Source organism: Dryobates pubescens, chromosome 9 (genome assembly GCF_014839835.1).
Source record: "Dryobates pubescens isolate bDryPub1 chromosome 9, bDryPub1.pri, whole genome shotgun sequence".
Classification (NCBI taxonomy): Eukaryota; Metazoa; Chordata; class Aves; order Piciformes; family Picidae; genus Dryobates; species Dryobates pubescens.
This window is the reverse complement of record NC_071620.1, coordinates 14342121-14359911: the sequence shown is the minus strand read 5'-3', so window position 1 is coordinate 14359911 and position 17791 is coordinate 14342121. Positions and strand designations below refer to the sequence as shown.

General features: G+C 42.3%; 1 protein-coding gene across 16 annotated transcripts in view; it reads right to left on the bottom strand.

Annotated features, from left to right (window-relative positions):
* Nucleotides 1–17791, bottom strand: part of PTPRM (protein tyrosine phosphatase receptor type M) — a 514813-nt gene that overhangs the window by 22109 nt on the left and 474913 nt on the right. For all 16 annotated transcript variants that reach the window (XM_054164442.1, XM_009909925.2, XM_054164443.1 and 13 more), the window contains 2 exons: nt 7387–7503; nt 253–407 (listed from right to left, as the gene is read on the bottom strand). In XM_054164442.1, the coding sequence (XP_054020417.1) occupies nt 253–407; nt 7387–7503 (272 nt within the window). The remainder of the gene's footprint in view (nt 1–252; nt 408–7386; nt 7504–17791) is intronic.

The window sequence follows — 17791 nt, the reverse complement described above, 5'->3', positions numbered from 1 at the left end:
TGGGTTCTGAAGTTTAGTGGGCAACACAACAGAGGGATTTATTTTAGAATCATAGAACTGTTTGGGTTGGAAAAGACCTCTAAGATCGTTGAGTCCAACCATGATCTAACCTTATCATGTCTGGTGCTAAACTATGTCCCTCAGCACCAAATTTCCTTATCTTCTAAACACCTTCAGGGATGGGGACAGAACCACCACACTGGGGGAGGCTATTCCAGTATTTGAGAATCCTTTCAGTAAAGTTCTGCCTACCTGCAGTGAACAACCAGAGGTCCAGCGTTGGGTGGGCTCTTGGATTTGACCTGGCGTACGAATCCCAGCAGGCCTGTGGCATGGTATGGGACACCATGGTCTGGCCAGCCAGTGAAGTGAAACTGCCGGATTTCTCGAATCTCATGAGCACCTCTCTGTTGAAAGAGAAAACCCACCAAACTACACTGTGAAAGAAGTTGGACAAGAGACATTGTAAGGATGGAACTTCAAAAGCCTGAGCCTTGCTGAAGAGCGTCCACCCCCTACTGATACAACCTGTACTGGCTGTTGGAGAGCTTCCTCATCACAGGAGAGCGAGTTCAAAGGTTACGTATCAACTGCTTTCAAAGCCTTGCAACAAAATGGATTAATTTAGCACTAGATTAGTTAGAAACTCTTGGCAAGAAGGTAGCTACTCATCTCTATATTTAAGCACTAGGTTGCTTTGAACACAGTGCCTTTATGATGAGTGCCATGATCACAGAGCAGGTCAGCAGCAAGGCCATGGACATACAGTACAGAGGACATTCCCCTCCCCCCACCCCACCCTTCCCCAGCTCTCCACAGGCATTTGGTTGCTGACTTCAGTGAACTACAGCTTCAGCATAATTTTCCTTATCATTTGTCTCCTTCATTGGTCTGAAGGAAACAGCTGAATAAGAAATCTTCTGGCACCTCTAATCCTCTAGTCATGGGGGCTGAGCTGGTAGCCCCTTCACATGCTCACCCTTCAAGTCATGTCCCACAGTCTACAGGGACATAGATATGGTGAGACAAGTATGAATGAGGAGCCAGTTGTGTTAAGTAATTTCCCATGTGACTTTCTGGAGCAGACTGGATATTAGAGGTGTGCATGCTAAGTTTGATTTCCTAGTGCTTGTGTTTCCTCTTCCCCCTCTAAAAATGGAGCTGCCAGTATTTTGCTCTCATTACAAACCCACAGACCAGAGGCCATCATACATATTTCATAAGCAAACAGCAAAATTATGACATATCATGTCTAGGCTGGACTAAATGTCAGTGATATTAATAACTGGTGGTTTACAGTTTTTCTTCTTAAAGATGTATTTCCTGTCATGATCTGGTTTGCATATAAAATGTCTAGCTCACTTTGCACAATGAACTAATCTAAACTTCTTAATTTATTCCTGACTTGCAAGCTAAAAGAGCCTAGGATTTTCCATGGCTGAGAAATTTTGGCTGAGCCAGTGTTCCATGACTGGAGTGAACTTGGTGTATCTTTTAGCCCTGATGCTCTGGCACCTCAGACTGAGGGTCTCTGAATCCAGGGCATTTGATCAGAGGAATAACAACGCTCATCTCTCTTGGAAAACATGGCATAAACAGGCAGACAAGGGAGAAGATGAAGACCATATGTGGCATTAGTGGGAGACTGAGATCACACCTTTGTAACAGAAATTACCTGAAATCCTAAAATTCATAAAACATTGAAAGCCAGGAATAGACAAGGTAATTTGCATTTTAAGATAGCCTAACAAACACAGAATCACAGCATAGTGGAGGCTCACCCACAGCAGGTTGCCCAGGACCACAATGTCCAGGTGGATTTGGAATCTCTCGAGAAGGAGACTCCATAACCTCTCTGGACAGCCTGCTCCAGTGCTTGATCAGTCTCAAAGGAAAGAAGTTTTTATTTCTGGTCTGGCGGAACCTCCTGAGTTCAATTTGTGCCCATTACCCCTCTTCATATTATTTGGTACCACTTAAAAAGAGTTTGTCTCCATCCTCTTGCTCCCTGCCCTTTAGATATTGATTAGCATGGGGAAGATCCCTTCTTGGTCCACCTGTTGTGTCTAAGCCTTTCCTCCTTACAGAGATGCTCCAGTCCCCTCAGCATCTTCATAGCCTCTTCTGGACTGTCTCTAGTAGTTTCCTGCCTCTCTTGAACTGAGGAGCCTGGAACTGGACTCAATACTCCAGATGTGGCCTGACTAGGGAAGAGTAGAGGGGGAGGAGAAACTCCTTTGACCTGATGGCCACTGTCCTTAGATGCACCCCAGGAGACAACTGGCCTTCTTGGACACAGGAGCACATTGCTGGCTCACGGTAAACTTGCTGTCCACCAAGACTCACAGGCCCTTGTCCATAAAGCTGACATAATCAAATACAATTTGGTATTTGTACTTTGGGGATTTTAGAGTGTGGTAGTTAACAGATCTTTCTGCTACCATAAGCAAGATCTCCAGCTCCCTAAATAGCTGTGTGTAGGTGGGCCATCCATGTCCCAGACCCTTCTATATTGCTCATAACAACTGTCTACAATCCCTCAAGAAACAAAGATCTCATTCAATAACGTAATACCATGACTATGAAAACTGAGGACTGAAATGAGTACCCCACAGGCATTCTTCATGGCTTGATTTTCAAGTGATTGAAAAGAAAGTCAAGTGCCCCTCCAAAATTATGTTGGGCAGATCAGCATACATCCTGTGTATTTTGGGCATCAGGTATAGGACACTGAGTTGCTGGAGTGTGTCCAGAGAAGGGCAACAAAGCTGGTGAAAGGTTCAGAGAAAAGTCTGAAGAAGAGGAAGCTGAAGGGAGACCTCACTGCTCTCTACTACTCCCTGAAAGGAGGTTGTAGTGAGGTGGGGTTGGTCTCTTCTCCTTAAGTAACAAGTGATAGAATGAGAGGAAATAGCCTGAAATTATGCCAGGGGAGGTTTAGGTTGGATATTCAGAAAAAAATCTCTATTGAAGGAGTAGTCAGGAATTGGAATAGATTGCCCAGGGAGGTAGTGGAGTCACAGTCCCTGGAGATGTTTAAGAAATGTATACACAAGGCACTTCAGTATATGGTTTAGTAATGGCCATGATGACCTTACATTGATGGTTGGACTTGATGATTTTAGAGGTCTTTCCCAACTGAAATGATTCTATGATCTTATGGTTCTGTGAAATGATCTTTGTCACGCTGACTGCATTTTTGTCTATTGCTGCTAACACTCAGCTCCTAAGAAAAGGTTTTGCATCTAGGGTACTTTTGTAATGAGTTTGCTTATTATATCTACAAAAGAATGATTTTCATGTCTGTAGCTTCCCTGCTGGTTTCTAACCCCAAAATAGCAGCACAACTGCATGAATCATAAAAGCATGTGCTCCACTCAGAAAGACTGAAGTTTTATCCTTTTTTTTTTTTTTTTATTTCCCAGCTGAAACAAACAGAAAATGGTGTTCATTGCTAACAAACCCTGGGATGTTAAAAAGTGCCACAAATACTTCTGGTGCTCCTGTGTGTTACTACCTGAGTAATTCATCTGACTTAGCTCTTGTGCCATAAATGAGCTCCGCTCTGAAAGAACTGCTGATGTGCGCAATGGAAAGCACATCTAGGAGGTGGTCTTCAGGATCAGAGTGGAATTTTGGGGTCAGCTTTTTTAGCATTATCCTCCTACTTCTCAATAATTACCAAACAGCCATTAAAAAATCCAAACAAACACAAAAATAAATAACCAATTTAACTCCAAGCAAATAAAATTCTAAGTCATACTTTAGAAGCAGGTGTGAGATGTTCGTCCACCAATTGAATAGATTACCAAAAGGGACTTCTGAAGGTTTGTGAGAGACTAAATCTTGTCTCTCTTGATGTGACTCAACAAAGATAAAATCACCTTTGCTGCTTGCCCAGACAATAGCTGAGGTGTATTGGGCAGTTGTCACTGGATAACGACTCTGGAAGGTGTATAGATTAAATTGCCCACCAGACTGCAGCTGCCCTGGAAACAGCCAATGCTATCAATATTCTCTGGAATATACATACCTAAAAAACTGTATAAAAGATCTGAGCAACTACTGGCTGAGTAGAAGGGAAACACAGGAGAAGAAAAGCACAGAAGGAAAAGACCTGGACAATGCCACTGAGAAGGAAAACATGAGAGAAGGAAAAGACTGGGGCAATGCTGCTCTGAAGAAAAACGGAGAGAATACCAGGACAGAGACACCACCACGTAGCCTGGAAGAAGCAGACCAAGAGGAACCCTCTCGCTGTGTCCTAAGTTCTGCCTGCTGCAATTCATAGAGCTGAAGAGGCTGCTCAGAGGACAGCAATGACCTCTTCTCTACAGCCAAAGCTGCAGCACCCTTCCTCCACATATCCAAACTGTCTTGGGGGGTGAGGGGTATGGTAATATAATTCCTTTCCTCTTCTCTCTCCCTATTCTCCCTCTTACTCTCTATTTTCTCTCTCTCTCCTTCTGATCCATCTACTTCATGTGTGTAATAAATAGTCTAGCTGTTGATATTTTGGCCTCGTTTGTGCCTCTAATTTCATAACACAGGAATATTCAAAAGAGCCGAGTCTCTTTCCCTCTCTGGACCGAGATAAAGTTGAATCACAGAATCACTGAATCATTAAGGTTGGAAAGGACTTCTGTGATCATCTGGTCCAACACCACTATGCCCACTATTCATGTCCCAGAATACCATGTCTGCTTCACTTGCTATTACCTTCAGATTTGGCTAGGGTGGACTGTGTCTCATGACACAGCTTGCCTTAGCCTGAGAAGTATCAGTCCCAGAGGATCACAAATATAGAGAGAATTATGGTGGAAGAGATGTACAGACTTGACCTTCCAATACCATTGGAAGAGTTAAAAAATATGGAACATAGGGTAAATAAAACCCCTACATTCTACCTAAGTTACATTGACACTGCTTTTAGAGGCTTACTGCAAAACTACCAACTGTTAAAAAGCAGTGTCTAAATAAAATCTTTTCAGATGGAGATTTTTTTTTCCCTCCCCCTGTAAGAAATAAAATGTTTAGTGCCTTTTATCTCTGTCTGTTCTAATGCACTTATTTTAGACAGTTTGGTTATGTTCAACTGTAAAATCCTCTCGGTCTTTTCTTTTCTCACCCCTCCTCCCCCTCCCCCCCCCCTTCCAGTCCCAGTTAAGAAGTGAAAAGCTAACATCAAAGCACGGGCTTAAAATTTGCAGAATAGAAACCAACCAGTGCTTTATCTACTTCAAAGTGTAGCCACTGTCTCTCATCTGTTTATTAAAAATATCTAAATGCAAGGAAACAACAGGCTTGGGTGCAGTTGATGTAGAATATGTATAGTGGTAAACACGATGCAAGATTTCAGTTCATTCAAACCACAGAATTCCATCGTCAGTACCCTCAGGTTGCTGTGTTGATGCATATTTAAGTATTAAAATTGTAGAATCATAGAATGCAATGGGTTGGAATGGACCTTTAAAAGCTCATCCAGTCTGACCCCCCTGCAGTAAGCAGGGACAGCTTCAACTGGATCAGTAAATAAATAAAACAGTAGAAAACTCCAATTTGTTTGTTAGTGTGGATGTTGGGTGGCCTTTCTGGCAGTCATCTACTATGACCTTTCAACTTGGGTCACCCCCTAGCTGGGTTCAGGGTTCTTAGATGCTAAAGATCATACAATCAGAATCATCTTGGTTGGAAAACACTTTTCAGATCATCAAGTCCAACTATTATCTCACTCAACCAAGTCTGGTCCTAAACTAGACTCACTTTTCACATTCTTATCTATATTTTAGGTATTAATTTATTGTTAGTAGAGCTCCAAGGCTTCAGCAAACTGGGGATTATAAGGCATAAAAGAAGCAAAAGTCAATCTTGAAGTTTAATGGACAACACAATGGAGACATTTCTCTTAGACTCATAGAACTATTTTGGCTGGAAAAGACCTTTAGCGCCATCAAGTCCAAACCATGATCTAACTCTGCCAAGTCTGGTGCTAATCCATATCCTTCAGCACCACTTCTCTGTCACCTTCAAACACCACCAGCAATGGGGATTCAACCACCACTCTGGGAAGTCTATTCCAGTGCTTGAGAACCCTTTAAGTGAAGAAGTTTCTTTTACTATCCAAACTAAACCTTCTGTGGTGCAACTTGAGGCTACTCCCTCTCATCATATCACTTGTTACTAGGGAGAAGAGACTGACCTCCATCTTGCCACAACTTCCTTTCAGGTAGTTGCAGAGAGCAAAAATTCTTCCCACAAGAGAGAACCATATCACAGGAACTGCAACTAAATAAAAACAAGTTTTCTAAGCTAATTAGATAAAAATCTCCTCATGGTGATACCAGAAGAATGTTACTTCAGTGTGCCATTAGAAATATCAAATCTTCCCTTTCCTCGTTGTTCACCATCTCGAGTCTTGATACACACAATTAAAACACTTCTGTCCTTTAATGAAATGTGACTAAACCCCCTGAACTGACACAAAGTGCCTGACACTCTTTACCACTGACTGATCCTGCTTTTTCTCACTTCCAGTGCCTTGTTAACTGTATGTTGTGCATATATCATAAGCTCTTTGGCAAAGCTACTGGATCTACTGAGTATCAAAAAGACTTATGGCACTATTCTGACAAACAGCAATACCACACATTGATGGGAATCATACAATCACAGAACGCACTGGGTTAGCCTTTAAAGGCCTTCTAGTCCAACCCCCCTGCAGTGAGCAGGGACGTTCCCAACTAGATCAGGTTGAACAGAGCCCCACCAAGTTTGACTGTGAATGTCTCCAGGGATGGGGTGCCCACTGCCTCCCTGGCCAACGTGTTCCACTGTTCCACCACCCTAGTAGCAAAGAACTTCTTCCTAATATCCAGTGGAACTCTCTGTGTAAAGACAGATTACACATACAAAATGAAATTGCCTTAAGTAGAAAATTAAGTTTGTTTCAAGTTGGTCTCTGCAGACCAGGAACACACCAGTCCAACACATAACAGTATTCTCCACCACAAACTTCTGAAGAATGGTGCCTCTGGTATAGAGAGAAAATGACTATGGGGAGCAAGAGATGGGAAAACAGCACGAATGTGGTTTTCAATTGATTGCTGGGAGGGAGGCTTCGATTTCTCCTAGGCAAGGAACATCACTTTTTTTTAACTAAGGCAGGGGCTGACAGTGATGGAAAACGCAGAAAAGCTGAGGAATTCCAGGAAAACCACAATCTGCCATAAGAGGGCGGCAGTCGTTTACCCAAAAAAACCCCCTACAAACCCGAGATGCCAAGTCAAAAGACAGAACTTCCCCATGCTGAGTACGTATCTAAGTTACTGAGGCAGATACCACTGTATTTAAGAAAAAACCCCAAACAAACAGCATTTTGGTACTTACCTTTTCGACTGCAAACGTTCGGATCACATATTCAGCCAGGAGCTCTGTTTCTATTAGGGTAACTTTAATGTCTTTATATATCTCTGTGTCATCAGGCCAGTACTTGCAGCATTTGACCTTTCAAAACAAAACACAAAAGAAATTGAGGTTAATTTATTTCAGAGGATTCATGCTGAGCCCATTCTGTATTCTGGGTAATGATTACTGGTTTAAAACACAATCATGTGCAAAACAGCCCCATTTTCTGCTGGTGCAGGTGATTCAAGTTCTAAGGGACATCATCTCCTCTTTGTTTAAGTCAGCTTTCAGAGTTTCAGGTGAGATTCCTGTTGTGGGTTTTGAAAGCAGAGGTAAATGTGTGACAACCACAAGGGATATTCATACCCTGCACTACTTTGCTGCTCATTTCCTGTGATGCCCAACACATGGTGTGCCCAGAGGGACAACCACTACCAGAAGGTTTTTTCCTCCCCAACCACTAGTTGGTGATTTGTCTCAAAAAATATCTCCCTACATTTGAAAATGAAAAGGTGATTTTCAGACAGGAAGGAATCTTCTCTACTGTTAGACAGTTATCTGTATTCTCAGCCTAACTTTCCACAGGAACCGATGAGAGGTCAAATTGTAAAACTCCACACTTGAAGTCAATAGATGAGCTTTATGTCTGAGCTTTAACTTCAATTCACTAGGTGATCCCAAACCCTATGGGTGGGATTCACCTCACTTAAATGATGATGAGTAGGACAATTGCCTTTTTAGAGGTGCCTCTATCTTTCTTGACTAAGAGAAGTGTCTAGATGACTGCAAAAATGAAGAAATTTTTTACACTGAGGGTGGTGACACACTGTCCCAGGTTGCCCAGAGAGGTAGGAGGTAGCCCACCTCTGGAAACATTTCAGGTCAGGTTGTCTGGGGCTCTGAGCAACCTACTCTAGTTGCAGATGTCACTGCTGACTGCAGGGGGCTGGACTAGATGAACTTTAAAGGTCCCTTCAATCCCAACCTATTTTATGATTCTATGATACTATGATTTTGTGGCTGCCTTCCCCTAGGAGTTTGGCTTCTTCATGGCTGGGGTTAGGTGAGATAAGTTTCCTTTCCCTTCATTAGGATTCTGGAGCTGTACATCCTTGTCAAATTCATCCTGTGTTTTATGCACTTGTACTTCAGATTTTCTGAGTTCTGGTGTGGTCTAGGCAGGATGGTCTTCACAGTAGTGAAGATGTTAAAATCTGGTTTTAAAAGTAGGCGGGGACTGTATATGCTGCTGTAAATAGCTGAGAGACTGAAAAACTTTCTCCTCCTTCCCATTTGTGAGGACAAGGTGGTGGGCAGGGAAGCTAACACATAACTTACATCTCTCTTTTATTCTGCTTTACCATGGGAATAGCTAGGCTTTCACCACTGCACCTGGCCATCATCCAGGAGTGCAGTATGTGCTAGGAGGAACATCTGTTACACATCTGCTGCTAGGAATGGTTTGTCTCTTCCTTTCACTGAAGGGAAAACTTAAAATGGATCTTTTAATATGTGTATAAATGTGGTGCTGAGGGACATGGTTTAGTGGTGGACTTAACAGTGCTGGGTTAATGGTTGGACTCAACGATCTCTTCCAATCAAAATGATCCTGTGTAAATCTACTGATTTATTTACATATACAGTTAAATGGGTTGAGCAAAAAACCCCACCCCAAACTAACCAAATACTTCAAATATTCAGTGGAAAACTGATAGGGGAAAAAAAAAAAGTAGTTAAATTTCACATCTGATGGAGCATTTCTCAAGGCCATTATCATGCCAAAATATTTGGACTGCCATCCTGTCTAGTCTTCAGCAGAAGATAAAACTGATGAACGTGCATAGAAACACACCGTGAAAACTCCAATGCATGGTTTGATTCAGACCATTTATTTATACACACTTCAGGCTTACTATGTAAAGGATTATGCAGGGAGGCAAACTTTGTCCTGCCAGGTAGAAAATACTTCCCTCAGATTTTGTTTCAAGTGATGTAGCTGATAATCACTGGACAGAAGGAAGAGTGTTGCCACATCAAAGTAGTAACATTGTCTGAAAAAATAAAGCTTGCCCAGGCAAGGTTGGTATTTCTGGCCATTTTTAGGATGCTTTATCAGGAGAAAATTCAAATCTGAATAGTACTGTGTTAAAAGGCTGCAAAAACCAGAGCTCCACATCAAGATCCTCTTCAGAGAAAACGGATAGCTTGGTCCTAAGCCCTGGCTTCCAGCCACAAAATTACACAAGCATCTTAAGAGCTTATTTCTGCTTACCCAGCTGGTGGAAAGCTCCTGGAGCAGAACTGGAGTTAAGGTAACTATAAGCAGGTTTTTATGTATTTCTCTATGCTTGTCTTCAGACCTAGTAACCACGTTAGTATTGGCTAAGAAAAAAGTCTCTATATTCTTCTCATTTCATCTGTTTTTAAGCATGGTTTGAGGATAACTGCTAAACGCTATGTTATGCAGTTCCCTTCCATAGCAAGAGCTTTGGAGCTGGGACAATGAACATTCCCAGGGCTATTCAACACTCCTGTACCAGGGGCAAGGGTAGCAAGACCCACTGTGCTCACCACCCAGCAAGCTGACAGGGTGTCAGTGTGGATGAGAATGTTTCCACCAGTAAAGGACTAACCCCAGGGTTCCCAAAAAACAGGATCTCTGGCAAACATGTACTCATCTCTATGACATATCCATCAGCTGTAAGCAGTGAACAACCATTTCAAAAGCACTAAACATTGCTGTAAGCAGTTTTGTGGTTGGTGATATCTATTTTTGCATCTCTTTGGTATTTATTCAGATCTTATCTTGTTTGGATGTAATTCCAAAAATCCTCTGGTAGAGGAATGCTCATTGTTTTGCCTCTGTCGTTCAAGTAATCCAGAAAATTCACACTGTTCACATTCCTTAGGCCAGCAAAAGGATCTTTTGAGAATTATAGAATGTTTTGGGTTGGAAGGGACCTTTAAAGGTCATCTAGTCCAACCCTCCTGCAGTCAGCAAGGACACCTGCAACTAGATGAGGTTGCTCAGAGTCCCAAGCAACCTGACCTAGAACGATTCCAGCAATGGAGCTTCTAAGACCTCTGTGGGCAACCTGCACCAGTGTTTCACAACCCTAACATAAGACAATTCCCCTTTATATCTAGTCTAAATGTCCCCTCTTTTAGTTTAAACCCATCAGCCCTTCTCCTGACAGAACAAGCCCTGCTGAAAGGACTGTCCCAATCTTTCTAATAGGCCCCTGCAAGTGACAAAAGGCCACAAGAAGGTCTCTCTGGATCCTTCTCTTCTCCAGGCTCAACAGCCCCAACTCTCTCAGCCTGTCCTCACAGCAGAGGGCTTCCTGCCCTCCCATCATGGTTGTGGCTTCCTCTGGATCCTCTTCCCTGCTGTGCTGAGGATTCTAGAGCTGGACCCAGCACTGCAGGTGGGATGTCACCACGGGTAGGGGAAGACTCCTCCCTTGACCTTCTGGCCAGGTCGCTATAGTCATTGCTGGGGATTCTCTGAATTAGGGTTTTCCTTCCCATGGCTAAGAGAATTTTTTGATTCTCCATGCAGCTGCCTCTGGATGGAAGAAGCTCACTAACAACCCCACCTCTGGAACCAGTTCCCTTTTCCTGGCCTGTTCACATCTTTCCATAGATAGAACCTGAATCACATGAAGACAGGCAACACACATAGGAATGGAGAAGCTGCAGTGGTGATGCTGGTCATAAAATCATAGAATTGCTTTGGTTGGAAGAGACCTTTAAGATCATCAAGTTGAACTGTTAACCTAGTACTACCAATTCCACCTCTAAATCGTGTCTCTTAGCATCACATCCATATATCTTTTAAATCCCTCCAGGAAGGGGGACTCCACCATTTCCCAGGGCAGCCTGTTCCAGGGCTTGACAACTGTTTTGGGGAAGAAATTGTTCCACATGTCCAATGTAAACCTCTCCTTGTGAAACTTGAGATCAAGCCCAACATAAACCTTCCCTTGAGGCACAACTTGAGGCCATTTCCTCTTGTCTTACTGCTTGTTCCTTGGGAGAAGGAACAGCCCCCAGGGAGTTGTAGAGAGGGGGAAGGTCTCCCCTCAGCCTCCTTTTTCTCCAGAATAAACAGCCCCAGTTCTCTCAGCACTGTGGAGCAGCACTGCTCTTTATTGCTAACTTTAGCCTCATTTCCTTCTGATGGGTGCCTGCCATCCTCCAAAGAGCTCTAGTTTAGTGAAATAAACAGTCAGGGAAAAATACACCCAATGCTGGCTGAATTAAATTGCTCAGCATTGAAGGAAAACACGCCTGTTTCTAACTTGGTAGGTCTAGACAGTCTGGATTATGACTAAGAACAAGAGACATTTAGAAAGACCAATTTAGAAGAGTACAGTTCCCATCTTCTATGTCTCAACTGTCACATTTCTTTCCACCCTTTTTTTTAAACCTTATTTAAGATGATGCAGTGGAACAATTAGGGAAGCTTTGGTGGATGTTACATAGCAGTTAGAGCCTTTGTGGCCTCATGAAGCTTGGCCAGCTGGGGATTTCTTACTCTGATGCACAGGGGGTTTTGGACATGGAGCAGATTGAAGTTGAGCAGAAGGATCCATGACAACACTATTTCCTGAAAATTCTTCCAAGTGGAACAGAGGCTGTAATGGTGCCAAAGCCACAGTCAGAGCCACAGACTGACACTAAATGATTCACTAACTGGGAGGAGGCAAAAAACTCATCAAGTGTTTTTTTTTCAATTCAAGCTTATTTCCTACTTTTGGATCTTGTTCTGCAGTGTTGCTGCACACGCATGGACGTAAGGAGGAAGTTCTTTACTATGAGTGGTAAAATACTGAAACAGGTTGCCCAGGGATGTAATCCTAGGCAGCCTGATGTAGTTAGAAGTGTCCATGCTCACTGAGGGGATGAATAAGATGACCTTTGAGGACCCCTTCCAACCAGATCACTAATCTATGAATTTATGCTGAGCTTTAGACACAAGAACTCTGTGCACTCCTGGTGAGCCAAAAGTCAAATAAATGCTTAAGGAGCAGTCTCCCATCTCCTCCAGAACCTCTCAAACAAATGCAGAACTGTCTTAAAGACAGAACAAGCTGAAGCAGTGTAAACCAAAATCACAGTTATAAATGTTTATTGGATCGGGGCCTCTGTTTGTACAAGGAAAGACAATTGCAACAAAATAGAGTATGGTTTTACTCATCGAATATGAGAAACTCTGCTGGTAACATATGTTTGTTCAATTTTTAGCACAGCTTTAGCTACTGTAACTAGATGAATCTTTTCCCTTTTTTATAAACATTTGGTACATGTTTTACAAAGAAAAATTAGTAACAGAAGGTTTAGCTAAATAATTGATACATGAATCCAGAACTGAATATTAAATGAATTAGGTCTTTCTCTCTGTCTCTCTCTCTCTCTTTCCCCATGCAGTTGCTACCAGAGCAGTAAATACCCACAAAGGAGAAAACGTAATTCTGAAATCTCATCTGAGCAGAACTCTGATGGAGAGTTTGTTCAGATACACCCCACATTTACAGCCTCACGACGTGCCAAAAAATACAGATGTTCATCGCAAGATGAGATAAAGGGGTGATTGCCAGAGATGTAATGAAACCGCTCTGGTTTAATCTATTCCTCCCGAGGTGCGCTGCCCAAATGTTCCAAACACGTTGGTTTTACTAATAATCTTCAAAATTTGGAGATGATTATCGTTTACTTCCACCTCCCAGCAAAAGAGGCTAAATGTGAGGAACTCAGAATTAAAAACGGAGGTGGAAAACCATTGTTGCTCTTTAATATAGCGAACAATGCAGGTGGTAAATGGCTAATGAACACAAACTGTGGCTTCTGAAGGTGCCTGTTTGTTTAGCCATTTGGCAACGTGACACATCTAGCTCAAGGTGGCATGAAAGCCAGGACAGTAATTAATTTACTTAGAGGTTTGGAATAGGAGGAATATTACAGAATTAATATGTGAGCTGGCTGTGAAATACACTTTGTGGCTCGTACAGAAGAGTTTAATAACAGTGATTATTCCAAGTTTCCAATTTCCTTTGATTCTGAAATATTCTTAGCAAAGAGGTGATATAACTGGCAACGCGCTGCTTGGATTGTCGTTAGTGAAGAGCAGTATTATACATTCTAATTTAAAATTAATCCTGAACTAAGTGATGATGATAGGCCAGACATAAATTCTGAAGTGGAACCTTTGGGATATAAAACGAAACAGCCAACCAAGCTCACTGGTGAAAAATGTTTAATGGATTTTACAGGCATAGCTTGGATAACATCACAGACTTCTATTTGGCTGAGTTGAAGTAAAAGGACATCCAATAATTGGAAGAATTTTTATTTAAATACTTTTCAAATGGAAAGCCCCAACATATTGTGATTTAAGAATGTTTTAAAAGGTATAAACCAACCTTTGACAGAAGATAAAACCTAATCTTTCTTTTCTTCATTTTCTTCGTTTGCTTTTGAGCAAGGCAGTTAATTGATTTATACTTTATTTTGCAGTCTTCTAGAGGAGGTTTGGAGGAGCATAGAGAAATGTAACATTTAAGATACTCCTCAGCACCATCAGATAAATAAGCCTGTATAAATGCAGCTAGAAGTTATTGTTCACAGCTCTCAGAGGGGAAGAGATGTCTCCATCTTAGCCTAACTTCTCCCAGTGATGCCTTAGAGCTGGTATAATTCTCCACCTTCTGCTGCCCTATGTTGACCTAGCAGAGCAAATTTAGGTTGCATGGTGGATGTGCTCTCATTCAGCTTTTGTCCAGAAGAGATGGCATTCTGGGAATATCCATTAGTAGCCACACACAAATGCTTTCCACCAGAGGGAATGGCTGTGCTCCCTTTGATCTTAGAATCATAGAATTGTTTTGGTTGGAAGATGTCTTTAAGATCATCAAGTCCAACTGTTCATCCAACTCTGCCAAGTTCACCACTAAACCAACACCACATCTACGTGTCCTTGAAATCCCCCCAGGGATGGGGACTCCACCACTTCCCTCAGCAGACTGTTGCAGTTCCTTATGCTTAAGGTGTACTGGTAGCAACCATCAGCCTGGTAGTTGGGTGAGATGAAACTGACTGGCCAAACCCATGGTGTGACCTTTCTTCAGCTGTGAAAAAGAATTAGTCTAGAAAAATTGCTTTAGGCTAAAGGTAACCCAAGGTAAAGCTGTGGTAGAGTTCTTGCCTCCATTGCCAATATCAACAGGAGAAAGAGGCACAAGGTGGAACTCAGGAAGTTCCACCTGAACAGAAGGAAAAAGTTTTTCAGTTTGAGGGTTGTGAAGCCCTGGATCATACTGCCCAGACAGGCTGTGGGGTTTCCTTCTCTGGAGAGATTACAAGCCCACCTGGACATGGCAATCCTGGGCAGCTTGCTGTGGGTGACCCTGCATTTGGCATGGGGGTTGGATTAGATGATATCCAGAGGTTTCTTCCAACCCCTACCAGTCTGTGATTCTGTAACAAGAATATGGGTTGCCTCTATTTCACTGCTTATGTTTAGGCAATTTTGTCTCCCACTGGTTGTTAAAAAGGGCTGCAAATTTGTACATCTGAATATAGCCCTGGAGAAAAAAAAAAAGGCTGAGCACAGAACACATGAGAAAGGTGGTTCTGTGCCAAGATGAAGGATGGTTACAGGATTAAATGGAGCTCCTCAAAGCCTGTCTTAATCCTTTACACAACTGTGAAATTATGGGCATATTGCTCAGATCCTGTGCTCCAGGGACCTGATGTGCCTGCACTGGGCAGAACAGCCTGTGCTCTGAACTATGCTTCTGTTCCAAGAACAAAATCATGACATTAGTTGAGCTACAGAGCACCACCAAGTTAGAGGATTGCCTTCTGGCTCTAAAACCTGATCATCTAGGTTAGGATAGAAAGCTCTATATGTTACTCTACTGGGTAAGGTAAAACTGTGTCAGTGCCTCCAGGTTACTCCTTCCTTCACAGAGAAATTCATTTCATGAGGCTGCTGAGGTGAGGAGACCCGCAGTGATGAAGCTATTTTGCTAGTCCTGACATTTCAAAGAAGGACTTGAAGCCCTCTTTGCAAACTGCATTTTACAAACAACACTTTGGCACCATTTCAGCAGCCAGCCCAACAAGGGGGTCAGTGCGTTTGTGTATCCTTAAACCTCTTTTATTTCTTTCTCAAAGTGAATTATCTCAATTGGATTAGTGAGCATTAAGATATTAATCTCTGTTGATTAACGTGCTTTGAAACCTAGCTTTTACTGGAAAGGAGAACGCAGCAAACCCCTGAGAGCCGAAACCACGGCTGCTTTGAGTGGCATGGGAAAGTGCTGAAGGCTTGTAGGTTGATGTCCCGTTTGATGATGCTAATGTTGCTAATCTGCAGGAATCTTTATCAAATGATTGCAAAGAATCAAGAAGAAAAAGAGCTTTTTTCCCCCTTTTTTCCTTTTACCAAGTGTGTCACCCCACCCCCCCACCCCCCACCCCGGCTACCCCTAGTGGAGTAAAGCCAAATGGTTAGAAGACTAGAAAGCTGAAATCTGTTTTGCCAACCAGAAGGGTCCACTGACTCAAAGGATTAACAATAGTTACAAATTATGATTATTTTCTGCTTTTCTCATTGATTGCTGTAAAAGCATAAACTCTGTCCAATAAGAGCTACTGGAATTACAGTGAAACTGAAAATATCACCACAGAATATAAAATGACATATATGTACCATATGAACAGGCCCCAGATGTTCTGAATAAACATGATTATAAGAAATTAAACTTCTCTAGATGTTCAAGGACACTATTTATAGGTTTGAGAAGCTGAGATGATTATTACCTAGCTGCAGAGAAAGGGTTTCATGTAGCAACCTTTCTCCCTCTCATTTATAAAATGTGGTTTCTTTCCTTCAGTAGAAAAGTTAAATGAGACCTTAGTCACCAGTATGCTTACAAACACCTTTGGCACACCTCCCAAGGAGCACAACTGCCACTGTCCTGAACTAGTTCCAAGGTAGGTAATTTGGTTTATTGCATTTAGAGGCAGTTTCAATTAGATTGAGTGTTCTTCCACTTATAAATACAAATGTGCCGTGTGTGAGATGTGTCGAAACAGTTTGGGAGTTTCACCTCTGTGGTAGCTCTGTAATGGGTGATCTGAATCTTAAATACAGTTTGAATTTACCTTTGTTTATTAAAGGGTTCTGCAGGGAAGATTCTCAAAACTTTATCATAGCTCTGTGAAAAAACTGTCCTTGTTTTTTTTTTTTAATTCTATGAAAAGGTCCCAAGTCCACTGGAAATTTTGCAGGTTTTATCACAGTATCATGGAATCATTACTGGTTGGAAAAGACCTCTAAGATCATAAAGTCCAACCATCAACTCAACAGCACCATGCCTTCTAAACCATATCCCAGAGTCTCACATCTGCATGGTTTTTGAACACAGCCACATGCTGCTTTGTCTTTGCTGGTTCTTGAAATATGTATTCAGAATGAAGTCTTTGGGCAGGGATTTATGTAGCAGTTTTTCTTGGATGTCTAGTGTCTATCTGTGACAGAAATGGATCATCAGATGGATCTGAGGAAGATGTGGCTAGCAGTTATAGGGAAGTGATGGCCTCCCTGTAAGGGGTGCTGGTGAGGCTTCACCTCAAATACTGGGTTCAGCTTTGGGCCCTTCACTACAAGAAGGATATTGAAATGCTGAAGGGTGTCCAAAGAAAGGCAGTGAAACCAGTGAAAGGTCTAGAGCACAAGTCTCCTTCTCTGGAGAGATTCAGAAGTCTCCTGGACATGATCCTGGGTAAGCTGCTTCGGGTGACTCTGCTTTACCAGGTGGGTTGGACAAGATGACCTCCAGAGTTCCTTCCCAACACCCACCATTCTGTGTTTTCCTGTGATTCTGAGAAAACTTGAAGCCATCAACATTTTTGCAGCAAGGGAGATGAACATCATGCATGTAACATGTCAACTGCAGGCCCACCAAAGAAAAGCTAAGCCACTGCTGCTTTCTTTCTTTTTCCCTGTGTACATAGAGCACAAGGAAGGAAAACCCACCCAGGAGGAGTGTGAGATGGCTACCGGGTAAGCACAACACTCCTGGGAAGTAAAAGAGCAGCAAGAGGCTGTTTTAGCAGCGCTATGGTGCGTGTGCATGCATCGTGGCTATTTACCACGCTGTGGCTGACCTTCATTCCTCTGCTTGGGTCACATCCCTTCTGTGGTAGTCGACCTTGCTTCCTTTCAAATAAAGGGTCTTTTGTGTGCTTATTAACACTATTAGCACTGTCTGTTTTCTAATTCTGTATAATAATTGAGAAACTCTAATTACTGTAATTACTATGCTCCTGGGGTGAGGTTTTATTTTTTATCATTATTTCCAGTGATTTGACTTTT